This window comes from Rhamphochromis sp. 'chilingali', assembly GCF_963969265.1.
Source record: "Rhamphochromis sp. 'chilingali' genome assembly, chromosome: 15".
Lineage (NCBI taxonomy): Eukaryota > Metazoa > Chordata > Actinopteri > Cichliformes > Cichlidae > Rhamphochromis > Rhamphochromis sp. 'chilingali'.
Genome location: NC_137942.1, coordinates 5525805 through 5550129, shown reverse-complemented (window position 1 = coordinate 5550129; position 24325 = coordinate 5525805). Strand labels below are relative to the sequence as shown.

Below are 24325 nucleotides of genomic sequence, written 5' to 3'. Positions count from 1 at the left end.
AGACCAGATGATGTCTTTCTACACTGCAAAAAATATCAGGGTAATAAAACAAAAACCCAAACCTAGCATTAATACTGGTTTATCAGCATCTACACAATTACCTAAATATGTTTTTTTTTGCCCCCACAATTTATATTTTATTTCAGCAAAGTTGCACAGCATGAATCCTAGTTTGGCTTTCTGGGACCATAGGAGCACCATGCCTCTCTCATATATCTCCTATATCTCACGTACTTACCTGCATTTTTATGCCTACCAGGGATGAGCTCTTCTCTGTTGTGTTTGCATGTTCTCCTGATGCTCTGGTTTCTCTTACCCTCAAAAACATGTAGGATCAAGTCTGCTCTCTTGACCAAAGGGTCAGGAACACCATAACCAAAGACTCATTGGTTTACAGCTGAAGTTGACCCCTGGGTGAGATGATGACTCTCCACCACTTTGAATTTGACAAATGGATTAAATGTAGTGAACATTTTAACATTTTCTTTTGAAATAAATAGGGCAGTGGGGATGGGTTATCCTATTTCAGAGGGCAGTGCCGTGCTTCTGCTACATTTATTTCAGACCTACAGTTACATTTCAGATTAATAAAATATAAGAGAATAAATAATTTATTACAAAAGATTAAACCAGTGACTCACAATATTTTGGGATTGCATTCGCTTGAAAAAAAAAATACCACTGTCTGGTTGGAGACCAGTTTATTCCAAAAGTGCAGCTTTTTGAGTTGATGTTAATATTAAAAGCCTAATGTAATATTTTTAATAAACCAGCTTGCTTTTTTCCCCCAGAAGGGCAATGCTTTCACTTTTGATAATGTGAAAGCTGACTATTTTTCTGACTATTTGCTGGACTCGAAATGTACAACTTTTATGTGTAATGTCCCTTAGAATAAAAGGACTGTTTTGACTGCCTGTGCTGGCACTGGGTCTTTTTTTGTAGGGCTAACATTAGCTAACATGCTGCATGCAAAGAGCACTTTAAAGAAACAAATTAGATTTCCAGGGCTAAAATAGAAGCATAAAGAAACTAACAGTTGGATTTCTTTATGTACAATAATTTCAGTTCAGGGGAGACCATTTGGAAGAATTGAACATGATTTATAGAGAAAAAAATTAATGAATCCAGACTGCTGAATAGACCCCAATGACCCATCATGACAGAACCGAATCCCAGCAATGATAGGAGTTCGGACACAGGAACCCCCGGAGTCTAGAAGCTACTTGTGGTGAAGATGACGATGGCAGCTTGGATGGAGCGCTGAGTAACTTGGGTGAGGTGCAGATGGGGAAGAAGTGGGTTGCACGAATGAGAATCTAAAAGCTAGAATGATGGAAGAGCCCTGAGATTTAATGCACACAGAATAACGGCTGATTGGCCTGAAGAAGAAGAAGAAGAAGAAGAAGAAGCAAAAAGCAAGAATATGATTGGACTAGTTTAATGATGTCAGTATGGAGTTTAACAGCAAGGGAAAGAGGAGGTGATAGAACAGACTAGCAGCCAAACACCAAGGAAAGCAGGCAGAAGAGTGATTGCAGATCATTTTTACTGAACTTACGTGTAAGTTTAATTATATTTAGTGAAGGCAGGCTAAATTTTACATTTATAATAGCAACATTACACACCCTAACGGTGGAACCAAATATCACACAATTTGAGGTTGAAGTTTTATTTATATTGTGTCAAATCAGAGAAACAGTCTCCTCATGGCTCTTTATATTATAAAGTCACTAGAATAAGAGACAGAAAATCCCAACAGTCAAATGACCCCCTATGGGCAAGCACCTGGTGACAGGGGGAAGGAAAAACTCCCTTTTAACAGGAAGAAACCTCGAGCACAACCAGAAAACAGTGGCTATTTGCTGTGACTGTTTGGGGTGAGGCAAGGAAGACAGAACAAAAGAAAGAATGTGGAAGAGAGACACAGGTTAATAATAACTATTATAAAGCTATTTTATAGCCACTTCAAGTCGCACAATCTAAAGCCAAAATCTTGCTTCTGTTCATTTTTTTCTATTACTGAGTTTGAGCATCATTATCAGAGGATATAGCATGTTTTCAAGTAGGATCTTGTACGTATTAGGTGAACATTTAAACCACTACATTATGGAACTGAAAGATATGCAAGGATGCCATAAAAATCTGCCAATTCAAATATGTGGAGGTACCTGTTGTGGTGGCTCCTTGTGTCTAAGGGTAGCTTGTGACTTATGGAAGTTTATCATATTTTCAAGAAGAAAAGTGCAAAAATCTAATGTCTATGATGTAGACATCCTGAGATCCACAGAGGACCTCAAGATCAGAGGATCATTTGAGTATAAACCACAAGTGTCACAGGGATTAGGTGTTCCCTTCTAAAGTTTAGCAAAGTGAGTAAAATAGATGTGCTATTTTATGCAAAATGAAAAAAAAAAAAACCAACAACCACAAGCTGAACTCACAACAAAGTAACAAATAGCGAAGAGCGAGTGACTCAGATCCCCTTTAATTTCATATGACCCTCACTGGCATTTTGTCCCACCATTTAATAAAGTAAAAGCATGTCGTTGTTGTTTTGTAGATTTATGCAAATGTATTTAAAAAATCAGAGCCAAACAGACATCTGCAAAGCACTGAATAGGCTGAAGGAATTAGCTAGTATATGTGTTTGGTATTTAAGTCTTTACATTTATCCTTGAACATACAGATTTCTACACCCAGCAGAGGGTGCTCTAAACACTGCAAGTCTGCAATTGGTGGACAGATTAGGCAGCTGTCAGTGTTGCAAATCCCAGACGCAAAAGCATAGTGTTGCTTTTTTTAATGTCGAGCAATACAAAAATGCCTGTAGGATTGGAGGATCAGTGAGAAAACTGAACTAAGCAGCATTTTGAAGGCCTGATCAGAATAATAAATGGGCGATGCCCCTAATTGGCTGGTTCAGTTAGAAGCTAGAGGATCAATCATTTTCCTGGAGGTGTACAGATCAATAAGCAACACGGCTGCCTCAGTAAAGTCTCCAAGCGTCTAAAACCATTTTAGGCCAAAAGCAGGGTTATTACAGAAATGCGTTTTATGATGATAATCAGTGTTTTATGATCTAATATTGTTACGGTTGACTGTGGGAATATTCTTCCTCTCTGATAACCAAATCCTTAACCTTCATTCCCTCATGCTGTGATTGTGATTCATTTTAAAGTGTTTGCTGGCTTCCTTTGATGGGACTGTAAGTGCAGTGTGTAGGTTGTGTGTGTGTGTGTGTGTGTGTGTGTGTGTGTGTGTGTGTGTGTGTGTGTGTGTGTGTGTGTGTGTGTGTGTGTGTGTGTGTGTGTGTGTGTGAGAGAGATAGAGAAAACTAATCTAATTCAAACAGACACACCTCTTCATCCTCTTGCTCCCTCTCACAAACTCAAAATCGAAGGCGTTCGCCTCCCTTTTACTCTGTTCTATTTTGCCACGCTGCTGTAACACACACACACACACACACACACACACACACACACACACACACACACACACACACACACACACACACAAATGCACGCACACCTTCCCAGTACCACATCTCCTAGGGAACACAAGGATGTCTCTATGGCAACAAGCAGCTTGCTCCACTAATGAACTGGTTGCCGTGGTGACCGGGTTGGCTGTGTGCGAATGGAGACACTGAATAAAATAGAGGGAGAAAATGTTGTGTTACTCCTCTGCACCCCCCCCCCCCCCGTGTGGGGTTTTTATATCCTTCCCTTTGTAGGACACGAACAGTCACAGAAATGTGTGTCAGTGTGTGCGTGTGTGAAGAGATTAAGATGAGTGACAATTAATGAATGAGTGTAACGTGTTACACGCAGTGCTGGCTGGAGACTTGAGCCCATGCAGAGGGCCTAATGCAGCAGTACGCAGGGATCCTTGCAGCTGGCTGTGCTCTGCGTGGGCCGACCGTCCTGCTGCTGCTGCCTCAAGGTCAGAAAGCAGCCCAACTGCACTCTGGGCGATAAGAGGGAGGCGGGAGGGGAGCAATGCCAAAAAACCTTTTGTCAGCCATCTGTGTAGTGAGTTAGGCTCCACTTTGCTGACTGAGCTTCTAGGCCGTTATGCATTTGGCCATTCACAACCCCATCGGAGACACTTAAAGCTGCACCCAACTGACATTCATATCCCGGAATGAGACCTCTGGGAATCACCCGATTTACTCAGCCGCTGTCTCCCCCTTCTGGATCAGGGGGGCGCCGGCCTCAGTGTTCTGCAGCCAAAGAGAACATACACTGTCACAGAGCTTGATCTCATGACCCCTCTCAGGCATCCAAACAATCATTTCTGATTCACTAAAGGATTCTTGAAGAGTTTTTACTGATAAACGATAATTGTGTTTATCAAACAGCCAGAAATAACAGGAAAATGAATACAGCACAGATTTATTACCTTAACCACGCATGGACCAATAGTCACCAAAAATCTCATTATTCTATAAAACCACACACAATTGAACCATCTGCATAATACCGCATAATGCGTGCAGCACTGGGAGTTTATTTACTTTTTAAAATTTTTAATTACAAAAAGAAAAAGTTATGACTGCACAGCTAGTTCATGTTTGTTATTAGCTTACCAAAGGCCCACTTTAAGCCAGCAAATAGTTTATGCAGCAGGAGAGAAGTATGTTTATAATCTTTTTACCCAGACAGATTAGAAAAAAGAACCAGATTTCTAGTCTACTCAGATATATGCAGTTTATTATAATACATTTAGACCTTTCACTTTTTTCAAACTCCTGTAAACTTCTCTTTCACCTTATTTTCCTTCATATATATTTAATGTAAGACTGGAGAACGCTCACATTAAACATGGTCAACTTTTCAACAGAGAGGTCAGCATATGCACAAGTAATCCCTGTAATAGGAATATGGAGGTGCTCACACACACAAACTACACCCTTTTTGGCTCCTACCTCAAAGCACACTGTGTGCTGTCGATCTCACGTACTGCACAATAATGTTTAATATTTAGTATTTACTGTTATATTCCCATATATCATCGTAAAAAAAAAAAAAAAGAATATGGAGGTGGGTAGAAGCTCCTTTTTGTTTGTATGTTTTTTAATAGATATATTTTAAAAATAAAACAAAAGATAATGAGAACTTAAATCCTTCATTTAGAGAACATTCAGAAGTTTGTAGTCTCTTTGGCAGTCATTATTTCTTCTTAGAACAGCTGGGTTATCCAAGACACTGCTCGGATAAGTCTATAAAGGCTGTGCACACCTGGATTTGGGCAGTTCCTCCCATTCCTCCTAAAAGATCCTGTCAATCTTTGTCAGATTAGATGGGAACCATCTGTGAACTGCCATCGTCTGTGCGAATTCATGCTTCAGTTTTCTGCTGCCTGCTCTCACTGCCACACTTCAACGTACAGATGATCTTAGCCAGATGATGAGCTGCACCTAGTTTTCAGCAGACACAGTACTGGGAGTTCTGTTCAGTCCAGAAAATCTTTATCTTCATATTCTCAAAGTCCTTCTCAAAGTTTGTTAAACTGCAAGCAGGCTGTCGTAACTGCTGCTGAGGTGATTGTTCTTCTCAGCTGACATCTCAATCTCTGTGGTGATCTTCTGAAGACTTGTTGCGATCTTCAGGCCCTGCCCACTCACTCAGTTTGGCATCGAATCTGTGGGGAGTCTTGGTTGTCCACATTTGTTCCATTTCACAGTTACTGACGCTGCTGTGCTCTTAGGACACTCGAAGATTTATACAAATAGGTTGAAAACCCTTCCCCTAATCCATGTCTCACCACATTTTTATCATTCAGGTCTACAAAGTATTCCTCAGACTTAATAAGTTATTTCATATCCATCCATCCATTTTCTTCTGCTCATCCAGCTCAGGGTCACCTGGACAGGTCGCCAGGCTGTTCCAGGGCTAACACAGAGAGGCAGACAACCCTTTATACTCACATTCACACTTACAGCCAACTTTGAATTACCAATTAACCTAACCCCACCCATGTCAGCAGTTGGATCAGTGTTTAAATGATGGTCTGAAATTGCTACATAGATATATAACCCAAAATAACAAGGCTGAAGCCAAACAAGCAAGAAACACAGTGCTGAGTGGACGGAGAGGGAGAAAATACTAAGGCATCCAGCTCCTAAATGCTCCAGGGAGACTGGTCATGTCCTTTAGTTGTGCTGATTAACTCACTAACAGGAAGATGGGGCAAAGCAACACGCAGAGCGAAGGAGGGGAAAAACACACAGCAGGCCCAGGCAGGGCAGGAGGGCCATCACACTAATGAAAAATGAGCACGAGAAGCTTAACCTGCTCTTAACTCCTGTATAGAATCGAAGTTTGTGTTTTCAATATTAGTTTTCACTTGGTTACATATTTGTATATTCAGACATGGGATACAGTTACACCCAGAGGGAAGAGTGCTTGTCAGCACTGTAGTTCAAATCAGTAATTCTTGGACGCAAGTCTGATTTCTTTATCGCTGAGCGACAGCTTATTAGTTCTAATAAGAGTTACATTATATCCTAATACAGGAGGTCAAAAACAGCTGTGGTACTGTAGCTAGCTGACATTTATTTGTTGTTCTTTGTTACAAAAAACAAATATATTTCAGCTGTTTAAAGATTTAATCCAAATCAGTTGTGTTTTTGAAAAGTAACGAGTACTAGCAGGTGAAACACTCAGGCAGAAGTTGGGCTGTTCCTGGTGTAGAAAAGTTCCCCTGATTTTAGTTCATCTAATTTTTCCATTAGTTACTGTTCATTTTAAAGGCACAGATTCAAAGGCCACTTCACCTCATATGATCAGATTAAAGCCCTCAGACTGATTTATCACAGTTTACACACTTTTGTCAGATCAGTGAATATGTTTCCATTTCCTTTCTACTTTTTAGATTTATATGTGTTTTAAAATCAGGTTTGTTAACTTGTGTATTACATGCATTTGATTGTTGCCGTGTTGAATCTGTATCCACTGTATATACTCATCCTGTAAATCTCTTTTTCAAACCACAACTGTTCTCAGAATATTTCACCTGAGCTAGCTTCAATATTTACTTTGGTATCTCTTGCAGAAATGTTTGCGGTTTAATCCAGATGCCACTGTGTGGAAGGCCAAGCAGCAGGTGCTGTGCTCCCTGACCGAGTCTCTGCGAGATGTCCTGAACTATGGTCTGTTCCAGCCTGCCACGGACGGCCACGATGCCAAGTTCCTGGAGGAAGAGAGGCTGCTAAAAGAGTACCCACAGTCCTTTGAGAAAGGTGTACCATATTTGGAGGTAATAACCGATCCTTTTATTGACAGTTTCATGAAACACAGAGTGTAATACTAGCTTTTTGCCCACAAGATGTCACTTTTGTGCAATAAAACAGATTCTGATTGTTTCCTATTAACAGGATTTTAAAATAAATCTAATGATATGTTCAGGAAAAGTCAGAAAAGTTTAATTACCTAGGCTAATTAATCTAAAGTTCATGCCAAGCTGCTGACTATTTATGAAATCTTATATTGATTGTCACCCAGCAAAGCTGCGAGTGCATGACACTGTTAAGTAGATTATAATTATAACTAAAGTAAAAGTATAATTGTAATTATTATTATTATTATTATTAGTTTTCCAACTTTTTAAGCTAGAGAGTATTTAAACTGCTGTGACGTCAGGCTGTTTCTTCCCCATTTCTTGTCTTTGGTGCAACAGAGAAGAAAGCCTGTATAGAAAACCAGATAAATCTTCTCCAGGCTCTATTTTGTGGATCTAGGCCAAAAGCTAAGAGAATTGAGGACAAAGGCCCTCTGTGTTAGGATTAACTCTTGGTTTCCTTTCTCTTTTTCTGTCACTGGTTTAGTTTCGTTATAAAACCAGGGTGTACAAACAAACAAATCTAGATGAGAAGCAGCTGGCCAAACTGCACACTAAGGTATGAAACTTCCAGATCGCTAATATGTGATATGTGTTACAGTTTGCATCTCCATGTTTGTGTAAGTGTCACTAAGCATGCAGTGGTGCATGTGTACATCTGTGCAGATTTATGCAGGATGCATTTGATTGTTCAGTAATGTTTTATATATGTTAATTTATTGTATTGAAATAAATAATTAAAGCTTAACTTAGACAAACAAACCAATGACATAAAATTGACAAAAACCCTTTTGCAATTGTAAAATCTACTATATGGATAGCTTTTCCTGAACCTGCTTTTGCTGTTTTTATTTTCACCAAACTATCCAATTTTTTCTGAATATTTATCAGTTACACGTGGGAAGTTTTTGTTTTTATTTCTTTTACATGTAGGCCAGCCTGAAGAAGTTCATGGATTACATTCAAACCAGCGCTGTGGACAAGATGGCCAAGTTCTTAGACAAGGGCCTCGATCCCAACTACCAGGATTCTGACACTGGTGGTAAGGATTCCTTCCACTCCCCCGACTGCACACGAGCACTTAGTTATTTTATCTACACAGTGCAAATTTTCTCTTGTTACATGGATAACATGTAACAGCTGTCATGCAGCCCAATTTAAAAAGGTGTTTCACAAGATAAAACAAACACATTTATAAAAGAGTTGGTGATGATCTCTCTGTTACAGTTAGCCAAAACGGGAACTCCAAATATGCAAGCAGCTAAGAAAGCACAAAGATAGTCAGCAGCTATGGAACCTGAAGCTCTCCTGTATGGACTCTTTAAACTGTTTTCAATTCCTCCCCCTCTGTTTTCTGCCCTCAGCTCTGCAGTATGTTGGCCTAACACTTTGTGAGGGATCTGAGCCAGTGCTGTTCACAATTTTGGTGGCTTTTCCTAGATCCTGTTAGTGCTCAGGGGGGCACAGCAGACGGCTCATTTACAGTTTGGGTGTGCTGCTCTGTGTTGCTCCAGCCGTTCAGGGAGCAAGTGTCAAAACACAAAACACAGCCTGTCATGATGGGTGTGAAACACGCTCCCGGCGCACAACACAGGGGGGAGACAGAGAGCCTCGATGAGCCTCCCTCACAAACATGCTGTTCCTGTACTGCATTCATGGTTTTTAGTCATGTTAAAGTCTGCAACAGCTATCTAAATGGGCTGGACCTCAACTCTAGGCACTTATTTGAGCAGATATTTTTCATTTCAGTGGTCACTAGAATATAAAAATGAAGAGTGAAAGGTTGCCAGTAAATCACAGGGTTTTATCCTGAAAGATAGAAATAAGGACCCTCACGTCCATACCAATGCCAGTTTAGAAATCAGATGGAATTAAAACTGTTTAAAATGTCTGTGGCGTTTCTCCCTAAATACAGTTCTTTTAAAAAACATTTCCCCCCCATAAAAATTACACTTTGTTGTTGTTGTTTTTTTTTTTTTACCATCTTTGCTGGTCTAGCATATCATACACTGAACAGAAGCGCAAGCGTGACCATTTTCCATCTGTTTCGTGTCCTGGATACTCTCATCACCCTTTAAATGAAAAGAAACAAAGATTTTTTGTACAAACTGCAAGTTTGGATGATCCACATCCACATCCACCAGAGCACTTTAAAATATTAATTCCATTCATTCATTCTCTTCTGCTTATCATTATCAGGGTCGCAGGGGGGCTGGAGTCTATCCCAGCTACCAAAGGGCGGGAGGTAGGGTACGCTCTATGGACAGATCGCCTGTCTGTCGCAGGGCCACTTTAAAATAATATTTATCATGTCTTGAGGAGAAACTCTTCTCTTACTTTGCCACTAGGGTTAAAGAAAGTACAGATTATGTGTTTTTAGTCTGATCAGTGATTCTGCTCTAAGCAGTAGTGGGAGCTAATTAGCTAATAGTGCTGTTGTTTCAGGGTCCTCCTATTCAAGGTTCTGGGGCACAATAGTTTTTTCTATGACTGAGCTGAAAAGGTGTAGTTTTAGTACTGATATATATGTGTATATTTAATGCATGCGATTTAACCACTCCTTGGCATTTTGGCAAAACAAACCTGGTAAAAGTAATTGTGGGGCGGAGCAGGAAAGCATTTGTTTTAGCCCCAGTGATGTGAGACCACATGAAAACTAATCCTTTGTTCAAATCTATTGACTGGCCACAGCGTTTCCATGTGGAGTTTGCGTGCTCTCTCTGTGTTTATGTGGGTTCCCCCCGGGTATGTTAGGTTAATTGGTGATTCTAAATTGGCTGTCTCTCTGTGTTAGACCTGCTGCAGATTGTTGACCTGTTCAAGAATGTTTCCTGCCTCTTGCACAATGGCAGCTGGGATAGGCTCCAGCCAATCCATGACCTGAATTAGACAGGAGGAAGAAAACGGATGGAGGACTTGTTGCTGGATCCTAGTTTCTGTCCTTCTGCATTAAAGTTTGTGGAATCAAACATATATACAGTATATGACTCTGTGGTTTCAGGAAATGAATTGAATGAGATTTGTTGGTTTAACTGAATTTTGTATGAACTGGATTTAGATTTGGGGGTGTTGAAAAAAGCTGTTTAATATCAGTCAAAGTCTGATATAAGTGATATCCCTGTGTCCTGAAATAGCTTCTCCTGCCTTTTGACTTTATGGTTATGTGAAGGTATTTTGAAAGGAAGTCCAGGAACAGTGAATGCAGCATTAGTCCTATGCAGACAGGGCAGAGAGGTGATAAAAAGCCTGCAGACAGAGATATATCCAACCTTGTTAATACTTTTTTGACCCGTTTGTCTCCTTGAAACTTTCTCCGTGGGCTTCCAGAAGCCTCACAGAGAATGCCTTCATTAGGACATGAAATAATTCTGCCATAATTAGCCTGGCTCCGGCCAGGACACACACTCATGTCGATCACTGCCAAGGAAACTCATAAATGGGTATTCCCTGACTCATCCTGACAGTATAACTTCAGAGGAAGCGCAGTCAAAACATTTCTCCAAATTGTTTGAACCTGAGATCTACAGAAAGTGTTCAGTGATGAAAGCCTTCAGTCATTTTCTTCTTTGCCAGAAAAATCCCCTTGCAGACGGTGCTGTGTACCCTGTTTCAACTGGGAACACTTTGAATGGTTTTATTCTTGTAGGTGCTGGTGAACTGTCTTCCTGGAAAGGATCAAGTTAGCCAAAAAAGTGACACAGCACTTTTTTGACTGCAATAAATGATATTTTGAGCTTCTTTGTTTCTTTATATGACATCAGGATAACGGCAAAACATCAGTGCACTGGCAAAACATTCAGCTGGAAAGTAGTAATGTTACCTGTTAGATGGAACTAATGCAGAGGCTTTTTTCATTTCCCCTCACACTATCACAGAAAGGAATATAAATATTTGCAGAAGACTTAAAGTTGGCTGATCGGGATGTCGTAATCAGGAAGCAAGTTGATGGTGGTGAGATTTAGGATTGTCTAACTTTCATGTTCAAAATAATAAAACAGTGTTGTCACACATAAGGGGATTTTACTTGTTTATATCTGCCCAAATTCAGCTTTTTTATTTTAAATTTACATGTTGTCGTACAAAGGTAGTTAACTAATTTTCTTTATTAAAGTTGTAGAAGTGGAGGACAATGATAGAAACACTTTGTCAAGATGAATTTCACATTAGTGTGTTCTTTTAGTCTATAATGACTCTTGAATAGATTTCCATGAAACATGTGCCATTTGCTATATTCACAACTTTAAAGACAAAAATATGGAATATGGGAAAGCTATGTATTGTATATTCATCGTTTGAAAAACCTTCTTCTTTAAAAATAAATAAATGGTTGCATCATGATTACTGTTGTAAAATTTAAATTATCCAACACTTTTTTAAGGGTGTTATACCTGCAAGAATGCTAAAAATAGGTCATTTCTGTCTGTTGGAACATGGATGCTAAGTAATGTTATGTTATGATAATATCTGATATAGATAAAAACATTAAGAGGTCTGGGATGTACCTGTGTGCCAAGTTTAGTTGCTCAACTCTTTTGCATAGGAAGAGTTTTTGGACGGGCAGCATCATGTAATTGCAGGATTGATGGTCATCTCCAAAGTGAGTTGTGCACATTTATGTATGTGCAGTCACTTCATTAAATCCTCTTTATTGCATGTTTTTCCTTACATGGAAACAGGATCTGCCCAGATCTAAAGGTACAATAAGATTACACAGACAGAAGATTTGGTTTGAAAATACATGGAAAACGCAAGAACTTTACATGATTATCAGTAAATTGTAGGTTAGATGTGTAGGCATTTGCTGCACTTTCTCAGCTTCATTACTGTGATGCACAAACTCTTTTTCACCTCACACGTCATTCAATTGTTAAATCATAACCATAAAAACTAAAATGCATTAAATATTTCTTTTTTAAATGTTTGTTTCTGTCTCAGGAGTTTGGAAAGAGCTACTGTTCTCTAGCAAATCAGCTGTGAACTCCCTGCTCTATAGCAGTCCCATTTAAATAAAGCTGCATATGTGTGTCTCTGTGTGTGTTCTTTAGAGACTCCTCTGACCCTGGCAGTGCAGTGTGAGCCAGGTGGAGGAGAGGCCATCCGGGTCCTGGTGGATGGAGGAGCTCATATTGACTTCCGTGCCAAAGATGGACTCACACCGCTACACAAGGCTGTTCGAGGCCACCACCATACAGCCCTGCTGGTAAACATTTGCATATGTTGGAGTCCTTTCATACTGCTATCTGCCTGTGGAAAGTGATGATTTTGCATGTATTATGTAACAAAAAGAGAAAAAACATCAACCTAGAACAGGGTGTATATCTTGCAAGATGGATATTTGCCCTGAAAGTGACACTGTATTCTCTTCATTTGCGTTGCTGTATATCTAAACAAGCTAAAGCCCGAACAAAAAGACCCTCCCACTCAGCGATCCACACCCACCCACACACAATATGCAAACAAATAACTCTATTATTTGATTCAGCCAGAGAGAAAGAGAGGCGTTAACATCCAGATTGCCTGGTTTTGACACATTTACATTTTAGGCGTTTATCCAGATTTTCAGCTCTCAAATTGCTGAGAATACAGGTAGCTGTAGACGAGAACCTCATTGGGGGAGATAATTGCAAGCGTTAACATTGTTAGAGCCTATGTTTTCCACAAAGGAAAGAAACTCTGCTAAACTGCACAAAGGTTTACATCAGACTCTGATTGAATACATCATTTTCCCCAGCCTGGGGTGTAACGTGACCTCTCTGAACCCCCAGCTATGAGTTTCCATCCTGATTTGAATTCTATGAATATTCCTCAACTTGAATTAGGAAACTATCATCAAGATATATTTTTTCCTTCCTACTGTACTATTGTTTTACTTGATGAAGGTTTTAAAGGTTCTACATTCTATATATTTAACTAGTTGGAGCAAGTTTTGGCTCAAAATACAGTGCAGATTGCCAATTCTTCCATGATAAAAATGGACTAGTTTCGTGTCTTGAAAAGAAATAAGCTGCCTACGCCCTCTCAAGAAGAAAACAAGGCAGAATGACTTTAGTTACGTATTGTAACCTCAGATTTAAGTGTAAGTGTAGCCCTTTAAGAAGCATCAACTGGGAATAGGTGTTTGAACAGAAATTGAGCCAAAAATAATAATAAGAAAAAAACTCCTGTAGGATCTTTTAAGTTACACAAAGCACAATGTTTTCATTAAAACTGTGTGACATGAGGGTTTCTATACGATAATAAATCTCTCTCAATTAAGATAAACAGCGTGGCCCTGATTTAACTCCATACACGGAGACGGATAACTTTCTTAGCAGCAGTTATGCTATTGGCCCACTTCAGCACAACAACTTCTTTGTTCGGATTCCCCATGTGACTCTACAGACCAATCAGAAGCCAGGAAGTCCTAGACTTAGGTAGATGTGGGAAAACCAATGAGGTGGAGTCAACACATTATTATTATTGTTTTGAAAGGTGTATATGTAAACATTCAAACATGTAAATGCCCAAAACACATAAACACTAAATATAAATGGAAATGTGTATATAATTAGCATAAACATGTGCACCATTAATGAAATGCTAATAAAGGAAGGAGCTAAGACACAGTTGTATGTTTTTATAGTTCGCAGTTTAATCTTTGGTTATTTTTAAGAGTGACTTTGAAGTTTAGTTTTTATTATTTTAAACGAATGTAGAAGTTTTTAATATTAGTTTTTGCTTTTCTTATTACAATATTAAGGTAATTTTTATAATAAGATTTCTGAGTTCTGAAAGCTAATATTATTCATGCAGAGCACTTTATTTTGACAATGCACACTTGCACAAATGCTTCCTCGTGCTATTTCTGTTCATAAATTTGACATAAATCTTGACAGATTACTAAAACTAGTTTAGTAAGTATTCAATATATAGTTTTAGTCTTGCAGTAACTTTTATTAAAGTCTGTGTTCTTTGGTTTCAAATTGGTCTGCATTTCTACATTTCGATATAGCTGAGGCTGTGGACAGTCATGGTTCCAGTTTGTTGGTGATCTAGGTAAACCAAACCAACCAGACTCTATCAGTATCATGACATAAATAATCTGACAGCAGCAGCAGCAACAACAGTCCTATAAATAAATAAAACATTAATCCATAAATGGAGGAAACCATGTTTATTTTGGAGTCAATGCCAAAAACCAAGTCGATCATTTATGAAGTGTTGTGTAAACTGTAAACATTACTGTATATGTTCTCCTAGCCTGATATGAATGCTAACAAGTCAATTACTGCTGTGCTGAATCTGTCTTGGCTTATTTCTCCTCTTCTTCTTTTTTCTTCTTTCTTTTTTCACTCCCAGAAAGATGATGAGAGGCTTTCACTGATATCGTTAGGTTTAGACAGAATCACGCAACCATTCAGGAAGTCAGGCCTCTCGTACTGTCACTGCAAACTTGGCACATTTCTCTAGTTTGCCCTCAGTCCCCAAGAACTTGCCTGCCTTTCCCGGTGGCCTCTCTGTCTTTGCGTTCACCATCATTACATTAGCTACATTAGCCACACAACATGCTAGGGGTAAGGATTTTCTTTTTTTGTTGTTGTTGCACAGTGAAAATCAAGAATTACAGTACTCCACTCCAGTTCTCAGTCTTCAGTAGCTCAGATACAGGGAGCGCATAAGGACTCTTGCGTTCACTCTTGCAGCCAACAACTGAACATTTGGTGTGCAACGCCTATGGCTGAGACATTTTAAAGTTAAAGCTGGCAGAAGCTACTCTGGGGACTAAATAAAAATGGCGGACTGTGAAGGAATTGCTGATTTTAAAAAGGCATGTCCGCTCGTCAGCCAGGAGCAGTGCTTATCCTGTTCTGATGCCAAAATCACTGAAAGTGACTGCGAAGAAAACAGGCACCGGTGGTCTCTCTGTGTTGGTGCAAAAAAGGAACGAAGGAAAACACAGAAACAAAAGACAACAACAACAAATGTCCTCTTACATGGGAATCTGTATCAAATCATTTGCTTCTTAGAGACAGTGCATGGTTGATGAGAATCTATCATTCAAACTGGCTTTCAAATCTTTTATAGATTCAGATAGTGTCTCCAAACATTTTTTTATATGTACGCTAGACTTTCTAGTGTTTCTTATCTTATCCGTTATCGACCAAGTGTGTAACATTTCGTAAATGAGGTTTTTTTTATTTTTCTAAAGTTAGTTTTTGGCATTTAAAAGACTGACGTTAATTAATTTTTAATATAATTATGTTCTTCTGGACGCAAACAAAGTGGAAATAGCTTTGGGTCTAGTGGATTATTTTCAAACATGTCCCCTTTAAATCATTGCTATTTATCTTAGTAATTTGTCTTTATCATTACTGTCAGAGTTTAACAAAGGCTTCAGCATGAGGGGTTTTTTTCTTTTGTGCCATCATACAGGTTCTGCTCTCTCTGGGGGCGTCCCCAGATTATAAGGACCGGCGAGGGCTGACGCCTCTTTACCACACTGTGCTGACAGGGGGCGACACCTCCTGCTGCGAAACAATGCTTTACCATCACGCCAAACTGGGCATCAGGGACGAGAACGGCTGGGATGAAACACATCAGGTAAACACTTTTTAAAAAAAATAAGTCACCTCAAGCAAATCTAGGACAAAATAAATACAGTTAATCTCCTGTGTTTTCAATAAAAGCGAAAACACCAAATCAACTGTAAAACTTTCTGTTTGAGGATCCTTGAAACAAACTCTAATGAGGTCAGTGGCCTGATTTACATCTATTTGGGAGCTGAGATGTGAAAGCACCAGAAAAAGGCGTCTGGACTTTCGGAGCTCATGTTCTTGTTGTTCATATTGCAGAAGTATGCCACATCACTTTTTGTAATGTACCAGTCTACTCTGTGTTCCAGTGTGTGTCTGCGTCAAAACCCATTCATGCCATGAAACACTTCACCTTTCACATCACATCCTACCCATCCTGCTTCAGTGGCCTCATGTAACAGCTGTGAAGTGGACAGGGAAGGCCGCGAGGAAAAATGAAGGTATCAGCTTGTTCATCTCAGTGTGTTCACTGCGTAAGCATCTGTCTCCTCGGCTCTATTTGTCAGACAGGGACTCCAAAAGAAACCGTTGGTGTGTGTGCGTTAAGTATGATTTGACTCATAAATTCAACACTAATAAGATTTTTGGACGAGGCCACTAAAAGAAGCTGCATTTTATCTCATGTCTGACGGATTGAAGATTGTTCTGTTGCATTTGGGTGCAGGGTAATTTCACATCATGTCAGCCCGCCTCTAGCAATCAGCTGTTACTTTTCCATAATAACTGTTGTACATTCAATGAGAGGATGCTAAACCATGAATATTTTGTGATATAACGGGGATAAATTTTGCACTCTTTAGTTTGCTATATTTGTCAGTATATTTGAATACTCAAAATTTCATTAATAGAGGAAAGATCCTCATAACGTTTTCTGGGCCAAAACACAAAAAACTGCAACCAAATTGATTTTACATTCACTTCAAGTTCCACAATATCAACCCTAAATCTCATTTTATTAATCATGACTGAGCGTCAGCATCATGGGATATATTATAGAGACAGAAAGACATCAAAAACTGCACCATTTCGATTTCTGTCATGTAGAGTGTGAAGTTTATAGAGCTTAAATGTGGTTAAATGTAAAAGTGGTTTAAGAAATGAGGGATTAAGCATTGTGAGCCCTGTGTACTCCAGGAGACTGTAACTCGAGCAATTTTAATAAAATGAGGGCAAAATTTTGCATGTCAGTATTAAATGCATTGAGGTTTTTTTTTAACACCATGTTTTCTGTTTTGAGTGTATAGCGTGCTATAGGTCAGCCTGGCAGTTTTTCCTGACTTTTAACTTTTTTTAACAATGAAAAAAATTAACCACATCACTGATAAATTAACTCATGTCAATTATTCGGTTAATAATAGCTCAGTGAGTCTGCAGCAGTCGCAGCAGCATGACTGAACGGGGCACTGAATTTGGAGCGTAAGGGCCTATGCAAACCACACTTAAGGAAATACCCCTCACCCCTCTCTTTGGAGCCAAAAAGAAGAAATTCATGAGGTCACAAGGCTGTCTTTAAAGCACAATTTTACTTGAAAATAGCAAAACAAATGGAAATGTGTTCAGCTGTGACTCAGCTGTCCTGGTTTGCGTTGAGTACATTAATATATTTACGCACCTTCAGAAAATCTCTCTCCTGTTTTGTACACTTTGCCGTCGAAGACAAATATTCTTGCATTTCTATAACTGTGGCTTCATTTCTCTATAATGATGAGATAACAGTTAATGATATGCTTGAATTTTAAATTTAGCCTGTAAAGGTGGCCCACTGTTATTTGTATAGGATCATCTGTTACAGTGCTATGTACAGAAAAGTGCCCTATAAGAACCAGTGGTTTGACCATAAATTAAACAAAAATTAAAAATTAATTAACATTACAAGCAAATAAAAAAATCTGAAGAGATAAAATAACCTAGCTTAGGGCTATGATATGTAATAGCTGCAAGATAAATGAGTGGGTTATTTATTTGTATAATAAGTGAAAAATGTTTAAAGCATGTTTGAGACACAGTTGATATTTCAGGCAAAAACGATTTAAAAAGCTTTGACTTCAAGATCAGTGAAGTACATGGATTCTATTATATTATTATATTAAATAAAACAGTTATTCAAAATACTGACTTACATCACATGTACTTTAACATGTTGACTTTTTTCTCACTTTAAATTAAAAAAATAAGTAAATCACGTGGGTCATTGTGTCTGCGTGTATAATGCTGCTCGTTTTTCTAGCAATGACTTTATTACTGTCATACTGTATTGTGTATATTTGTATTGTCAGTGTTTTATTGCCCCTGAGTTTGGAGGTTGTGTTAATTAAATTTGGTGTTACTGCCACCTTTGGCCATCGTCTCCTCTTCACCCTTGCTTGCCCCCCCGTCTCTCTTTTCTCTCTATTAAACAACCACATAAATCTTTCCTCTTTGACGCCTTGCTTTCGCTCTTTCTTTCGGTCTTACTACCAAACTGTTTTCATTCTCAGGCCTGTCAGAATGGTAACTCCCAGCATCTGGAGCACCTCCTATTCTACGGGGCGGATTCTTCCTCCCAGAATGCCTCTGGAAACACTGCCTTGCACATCTGTGCTTTATACAATAAGGTATTTCACAGAGTACAAATCAAGTATCGCCTTCCCCCAACTGTACCGAAATTTGATGCAATGATCTTTAAAACTGTGTTTTTAAAAAAGATCAACCTGCTTTTGTTTTCATCAACAAACTAAGTAAAAGCAATGATGCCACAGGGGAATGCCAGTAGAGAATCCTGCCCTTTGTATTGCACTTGCATTAAAGATACGTTAATCAATGCTGTTTGTTACAGGAAAGCTGTGCACGAATTCTGCTCTACCGGGGAGCAAATAAAGACACAAAGAATAACAGCGGGCAAACCCCCTTTCAGGTAAATGCTGAGTGTCTGGCTGGGTAATTATGCATGGTGTGGTTTATTGTCTTATTAACTTAGCATAGCATAAAGTATAAAGTGCTAGTGCCTAATTTCACTTCAGGCCAGCACTGTGCTGCAGTGCATACAGATGTCTCAGGTGTTGGAAATGCACGTGACCCCTAAATATGGATATATATATATATATATATATATATATATATATATATATATATATATATATATATATATATATATATATATATATAAGCTCCAGAAAAGGGAAAACAGCTAATTCAGAAAAGATGTTTCTGTAACACTCGAACACACAAAGAACATGGAAGAAACATTTTATACTAGTAAAAGCAACAGAACGGTAATAATTTGAGCAAACTGTCTATTTACCTTTGACTTGCACAAGATAAAACCATCATAGATACCTAAGAAAATTACTCCCAAAGGAAAACAAAATATAATTTTAAATTTTATGCATCAGAGATATAGTTTTTATGTAATGATTTTCTATTAATTCTATTTAATAAATAATTATTTATTTTAATTTTATTTACTTTATCAATTTTCATTCTATAATTTTTTTTAAATTAATATTGCTAATTTCCAATTCCAATATAGTTTCATCTAGTGCTCTGCTTAAGTAGCTTTGCATGATTCATTGTTCAAAAGCATCCTTATTTATCCCACACTAACTTTTAGTACATGCTTAAAACTATAAGATCCCAGGTAGAAACTATTTTTCAGTTTTATTAAGTAATGTGTTGTGCAGACACTGTTATAATTATTAAACTAAGATATTAATTTTACTTAAATTTCCAGGGAAAACACCACCAAAGCTCCTTTGTGCTTAAATATGACTTTTTCTCTGTTATTATGATAATGATGCGTCACTACTGTGCATTCACACTTCATATCAGAAAATGTGTCGTTAATGAGAGCACGTCACTGAAGAAAGAGGATGGAAAATGCCCTTCATTTACTTAGACTTATAAATAATAATAAATAAAGTGTTCAATAATTTTTTTCCCTATACTTCTGAAATATCATTATATAATTTTGAGGCTATATTGCTCATCCTAATTAGAGTTATCTTAAACATAAGGAGTGTGTGTGTGTGTGTGTGTGTGTGTGTGTGTGTGTGTGTGTGTGTGTGTGTGTGTGTGTGTGTGTGTGTGTGTGTGTGTGTGCGTTTTGTTCATCAGGTGGCTGTTATGTCTGGCCATTTTGAGCTGGGAGAAATAATCAAAAACCACAGAGCCACAGATGTGGGTAAGTGCTATAACTGATGTCTGGTCTCAGATTTGTTCTGCAAGGTGTTTTTCTTAAGCTAACACAACACACAGGCTCTCTTACTTAACCTTAAATCAGCAGGACTTCTTTCAGCAGCAAGGGCCAATAACAATTTAAATACAAAGAAGTAGCATGTGGATGGAGAGTGTAAAGAAACATGCATCACGGTTTGTAGGATGATATGAAAAGAAGAATGAAATCTCTTCTGTCTCCCCTAGTCCCCTTTGTGGAGTCTCCAAAGTACGCCCCCCAGAGGCGGGAGAGCTCCCGGACGCTGACAATACCTCCTCATCCCTTCCTCAGAGCCAACAGCGACAGCAGCATGAACCTTCCAGACTGGATGGCAGTGCCCAACGCCCCGGGCACCAACATCGTCTCTGTGCAGGTGTCTGTGTTTGTCTCTGTGTGAGGAGGTCAGAGTTCAAATTATCGACACAGGAAACACCTATGGGTCGATTTTGTAACCTTTTCGTTTTTCAGAGAGATTTTTACTGGATGTTTTACTCGTTTTAATTAGAAAGCTCAGATTATTATTATTATTATTTTTTTTACCAACAATGGAGACAGCAGCTGATAAAACAGCCGTATCTCAAAGCTTAAAACATTTTAGCAACTTGTGTTGTTGAAATGAATGATGCAAAGCACACAGCAAGCATTTCTAAGTGCACAAGTGCATCAAACATAGTTTAATCCATCAGAGCTAGTATTTTTTTCTGCTCCATTCTGCAGGGTTGGTCATGGGATGTGGAGCTTGTTGTCTAATTGGAAGGGGATTTATATATGGGTTCTTTAAACTTACTGCTTGCCTGCAAAACACCCATTTCCAACATGATGGAACATGTGCACAATATAACGCAGGGGATGACCTTTATCAACCTCTAGTGGTGAATACTGCTAATTGCAGGGCCTTATCTTCTCACATTTTATATAGTATGTGCTTTGGAGCAGAAGATTAATCACCAGTTCTTATTGTTATCCTCTTTAGGTTTACAGCCCAGAAAAATGTTAAATGTCATTAAAGTAGGTCATATTTGAGATTTCTCACCTTTCCTTCTCTGACCGACAGGGCTACAAGCATACAGGAACCCTGCGGAGCTCCAGCAGTCCCAGGGGGGCACGGACACGCTCTCCTTCCCGTGGGAGGATCGGAGACAAAGAGGACCGGAGCAGGCAGAGTCGGAGACAGGGGTGAGTGGAGGAGTCGGAGGACAAAGTGCTGTTAAACAGGAGCTTTGTTTCCACTTCCTGCAGATTCAGATGGATCAATCGAAGTGCTTTTGAGGCTTTTGTGCTGGGTGACAGATGTTAAACTCTTTTAAGTGGATTATGTGAGTCACGTTCTTAAAGAGCCATGAAAGGAGTTGAATATGGTTCATTTGGTGTAGTATTGTTAGTATTTGTTAGTATTCTCTGAAAATGGAAACTAAGAGTCATTCAGATCAATAATAATTCTGATAATTCAGCCAATTCTTAATTTTTATGTTAAAGAACAAAGTCACACTCAACAGAAATCACACAATGTTTAGGGAACGTTTATAACAGCTCCCTGAAAAGTCATAGAAATAAACACGTAAACTAAACAGTTCAATGGTGACTTTTTCTTTCTTTCTGTAAAACAAAGTAGCTAATTTCTCAAAATAATTTAAGTCACTTGAGTCCCAGAAAGTTTCATTTGATGTACCAAGGGCTCAGTCAGCAGCTCAGTCCTGGACATAAAATGCTACAGAGGTTCCTGAACCTTAAACTGCAGTTTCAAATCCTCCTCCCCTCTCAGGCCTGGCCCAGCCACCACCACGGTTCAAACTGCGGGACAGCGAAGACGCCTGTACAGCGCCGTCCCAGGACGTGTTTTTATAGCCACTCGATCACATTCTGCACAGGGGGAGAGAGAAATCAGCTTCAACAAGGGGGACAGGGTCAAAGGTGAGTGTAACTCCATTTTCACATCATGTGAAGGTTTGTGTGGCAGACAGTCAAAACATTTTGTCTTCCATGTCAACTCAAAGTTAGTGATGCTGTTTCTCACCTGGTACTTGACACAAAGAGACTGTAAGAAAGCACAAGCTCCACAAGAGGTATCTTTAATAGGCGCACAAGAAAAGCACATTTAAGACATGAAAAGCAACACTGCAGAAACCATTTAACGTAACATGATGTCACATGAGCTCATTTTACTGGAAATCTCTGGGAGTCTGGCATAGCCCCAAAAGTTCCTTCTAATATATAAGCTGCTGACTGTAAGGCTTTAACAAGATCAGAGGTGACAGCTTTTACATTAACATTATTTAGCTAACTGATGACGGATGGCAGATGATGCATCCATCAGAGTATTAGCGGAACCTAATATACTACTGCCTAATCAAGGTTTTATTGATATGTATAACATGCCAAACAAATGACTACAAATACATTCATCAAGGCACAGAACAACACAAGCAAGTTCAATATTTGTTCTTCTTTCAGCTTTTCAGCTTTTGTTATTTGCATCCAGCTTATGTTGCACGGCTTGCAGGATCCAAACAAAACAAAAAAAAAGTGGCTACAGTGGCTAAAAATGTGTGTCAGGCTACAGAGTTGGGATTACAGTATCAGCCCTTTGATATCCACTGTAGCTGGGAGTTGGTGAGCGTTCTCAACCAAACTACAGATGGATCTTGAGAAAACAGAGACTTTGAAATGGATGGAACTCCACAACCTTTGGAGAAAAATGAGACATTCACTACAGTCAGGAGGAGCCATCCTCTGGTGACAGTGAAGAAGCCTGAGTTGCTCAGACTAGAATACCTGGAGAACTTTCAGCTGTCGTCCATTAAGGACAATGAATGACTGTAGATAATTTTACTGCAGTCTAGGGCTGCCACGATTAGTCGACTAGTCACGATTATGTCGACTATTAAAATCGTCGACGACTAATTTAATAGTCGACGCATCGTTTGAAGCTTTGTAAGATCACAAAGGACGCAGGAATGAGTAGTAGGATTTAAGAGTGTAATAACGGACTGAAACAGAAGATGGCAGCACTGCATGTTCAAGGATGCCAGCTGCCGTTAAACCCCGAAGAAGAAGAAGCTGTGTCCCAGAATTCATAGCGCAGCTGTCAACAATGGCGGCAGCTAGTTAGTTTTAACTTTACTCTTATTATTCTTTCTGGGTCACAAAATAAACGTTTAACATATTTTCAGGCGAGAATGTAGCTGTGTAAACCTCAAATATCTGCTCAGTTTATCAAGACACCACATATTTTCAAAAGCGCTCCGACGTTTTCGGAGACGTCTGTTACCCACTAGCTCGTTAGCTAGGCAGGGGCAAGGCTAACTAGAGCCGTGAGAACACCGGACTCCCGGCAAATCGTTTTCAAACCCACCGCTGTCTTTTGCTAGTCAGGTTAAACATATATATAAGTCACTTAGATAACTTAAAAATGTTATTGTTTGGCTTTCTTTAGTATTTTATTTGTTCCTGAGTAAATCGGTTTGGCTGAGATTAAAGTTATAGTTTTTGCACAGCTAAAACTGTCAAGCAGACAGCTGATTATCAGAAGTGTGAGACGCTGGAGAATATACTCCGGTGTCCTGTTATATTTTAGAAAGCAAGGAGTTTATTAAACTTCACCGAAACAATCTGCAAATTTCATTAAAAATTAATAAACTACCATCTTGTCTTTATTTTTAGTTAGCACAAACACTTCAAGCTGTAAGCTAATGATAGTTATATAAGACCAGATGCTGCTGGTGCAATAAGCTGTACGCTGTACGTCCAATGGATGATGATCTGATTAGTCGACTAATTGCAAAAATAATCGGTGACTAGTCGACTATCAAAATAATCGTTTGTGGCAGCCCTACTGCAGTCCACCCAAACTTTAAACCGAGATCAAAGTGTTAGAGACATGCAAAAAATATCCATGTTGAAACAGCGGGGGCTACATTTATTTAAGTATTACTCTGAACCAGCGGTCCCCAACTTATTTTGCTACACGGACCAGTATAATGTCAGACAATATCTTCACGGATCGGCCTTTGATGTGTTGCGGATAAATACAACAAAAAAAAAAATGATATGGCTAACACAAAAACTGTGGTATTTTGTAAATATAATAATAAATGCGAATTCACTGTGTAATTGTGTAACTTCATTAGCAGCGCCCTCCTGACAATGTGCCAACAACATTGAGAGTAACATCCTCCCCTCAGCCCTTTAACGCTCCCTGGACGCTATGGTAACATGTAAA

General features: G+C 38.9%; 1 protein-coding gene across 1 annotated transcript in view; it reads left to right on the top strand.

Annotated features, from left to right (window-relative positions):
• shank1 (SH3 and multiple ankyrin repeat domains 1) overlaps positions 1 to 24325 on the top strand; it is a 102124-nt gene that overhangs the window by 42732 nt on the left and 35067 nt on the right. Inside the window, exons 3-13 of the mRNA XM_080905516.1 lie at positions 7057 to 7260; positions 7829 to 7900; positions 8275 to 8383; positions 12387 to 12541; positions 15754 to 15921; positions 18392 to 18508; positions 18730 to 18807; positions 20007 to 20073; positions 20313 to 20479; positions 21161 to 21282; positions 21869 to 22017. Coding sequence (XP_080761642.1) covers positions 7057 to 7260; positions 7829 to 7900; positions 8275 to 8383; positions 12387 to 12541; positions 15754 to 15921; positions 18392 to 18508; positions 18730 to 18807; positions 20007 to 20073; positions 20313 to 20479; positions 21161 to 21282; positions 21869 to 22017 — 1408 coding nt within the window. The remainder of the gene's footprint in view (positions 1 to 7056; positions 7261 to 7828; positions 7901 to 8274; positions 8384 to 12386; positions 12542 to 15753; positions 15922 to 18391; positions 18509 to 18729; positions 18808 to 20006; positions 20074 to 20312; positions 20480 to 21160; positions 21283 to 21868; positions 22018 to 24325) is intronic.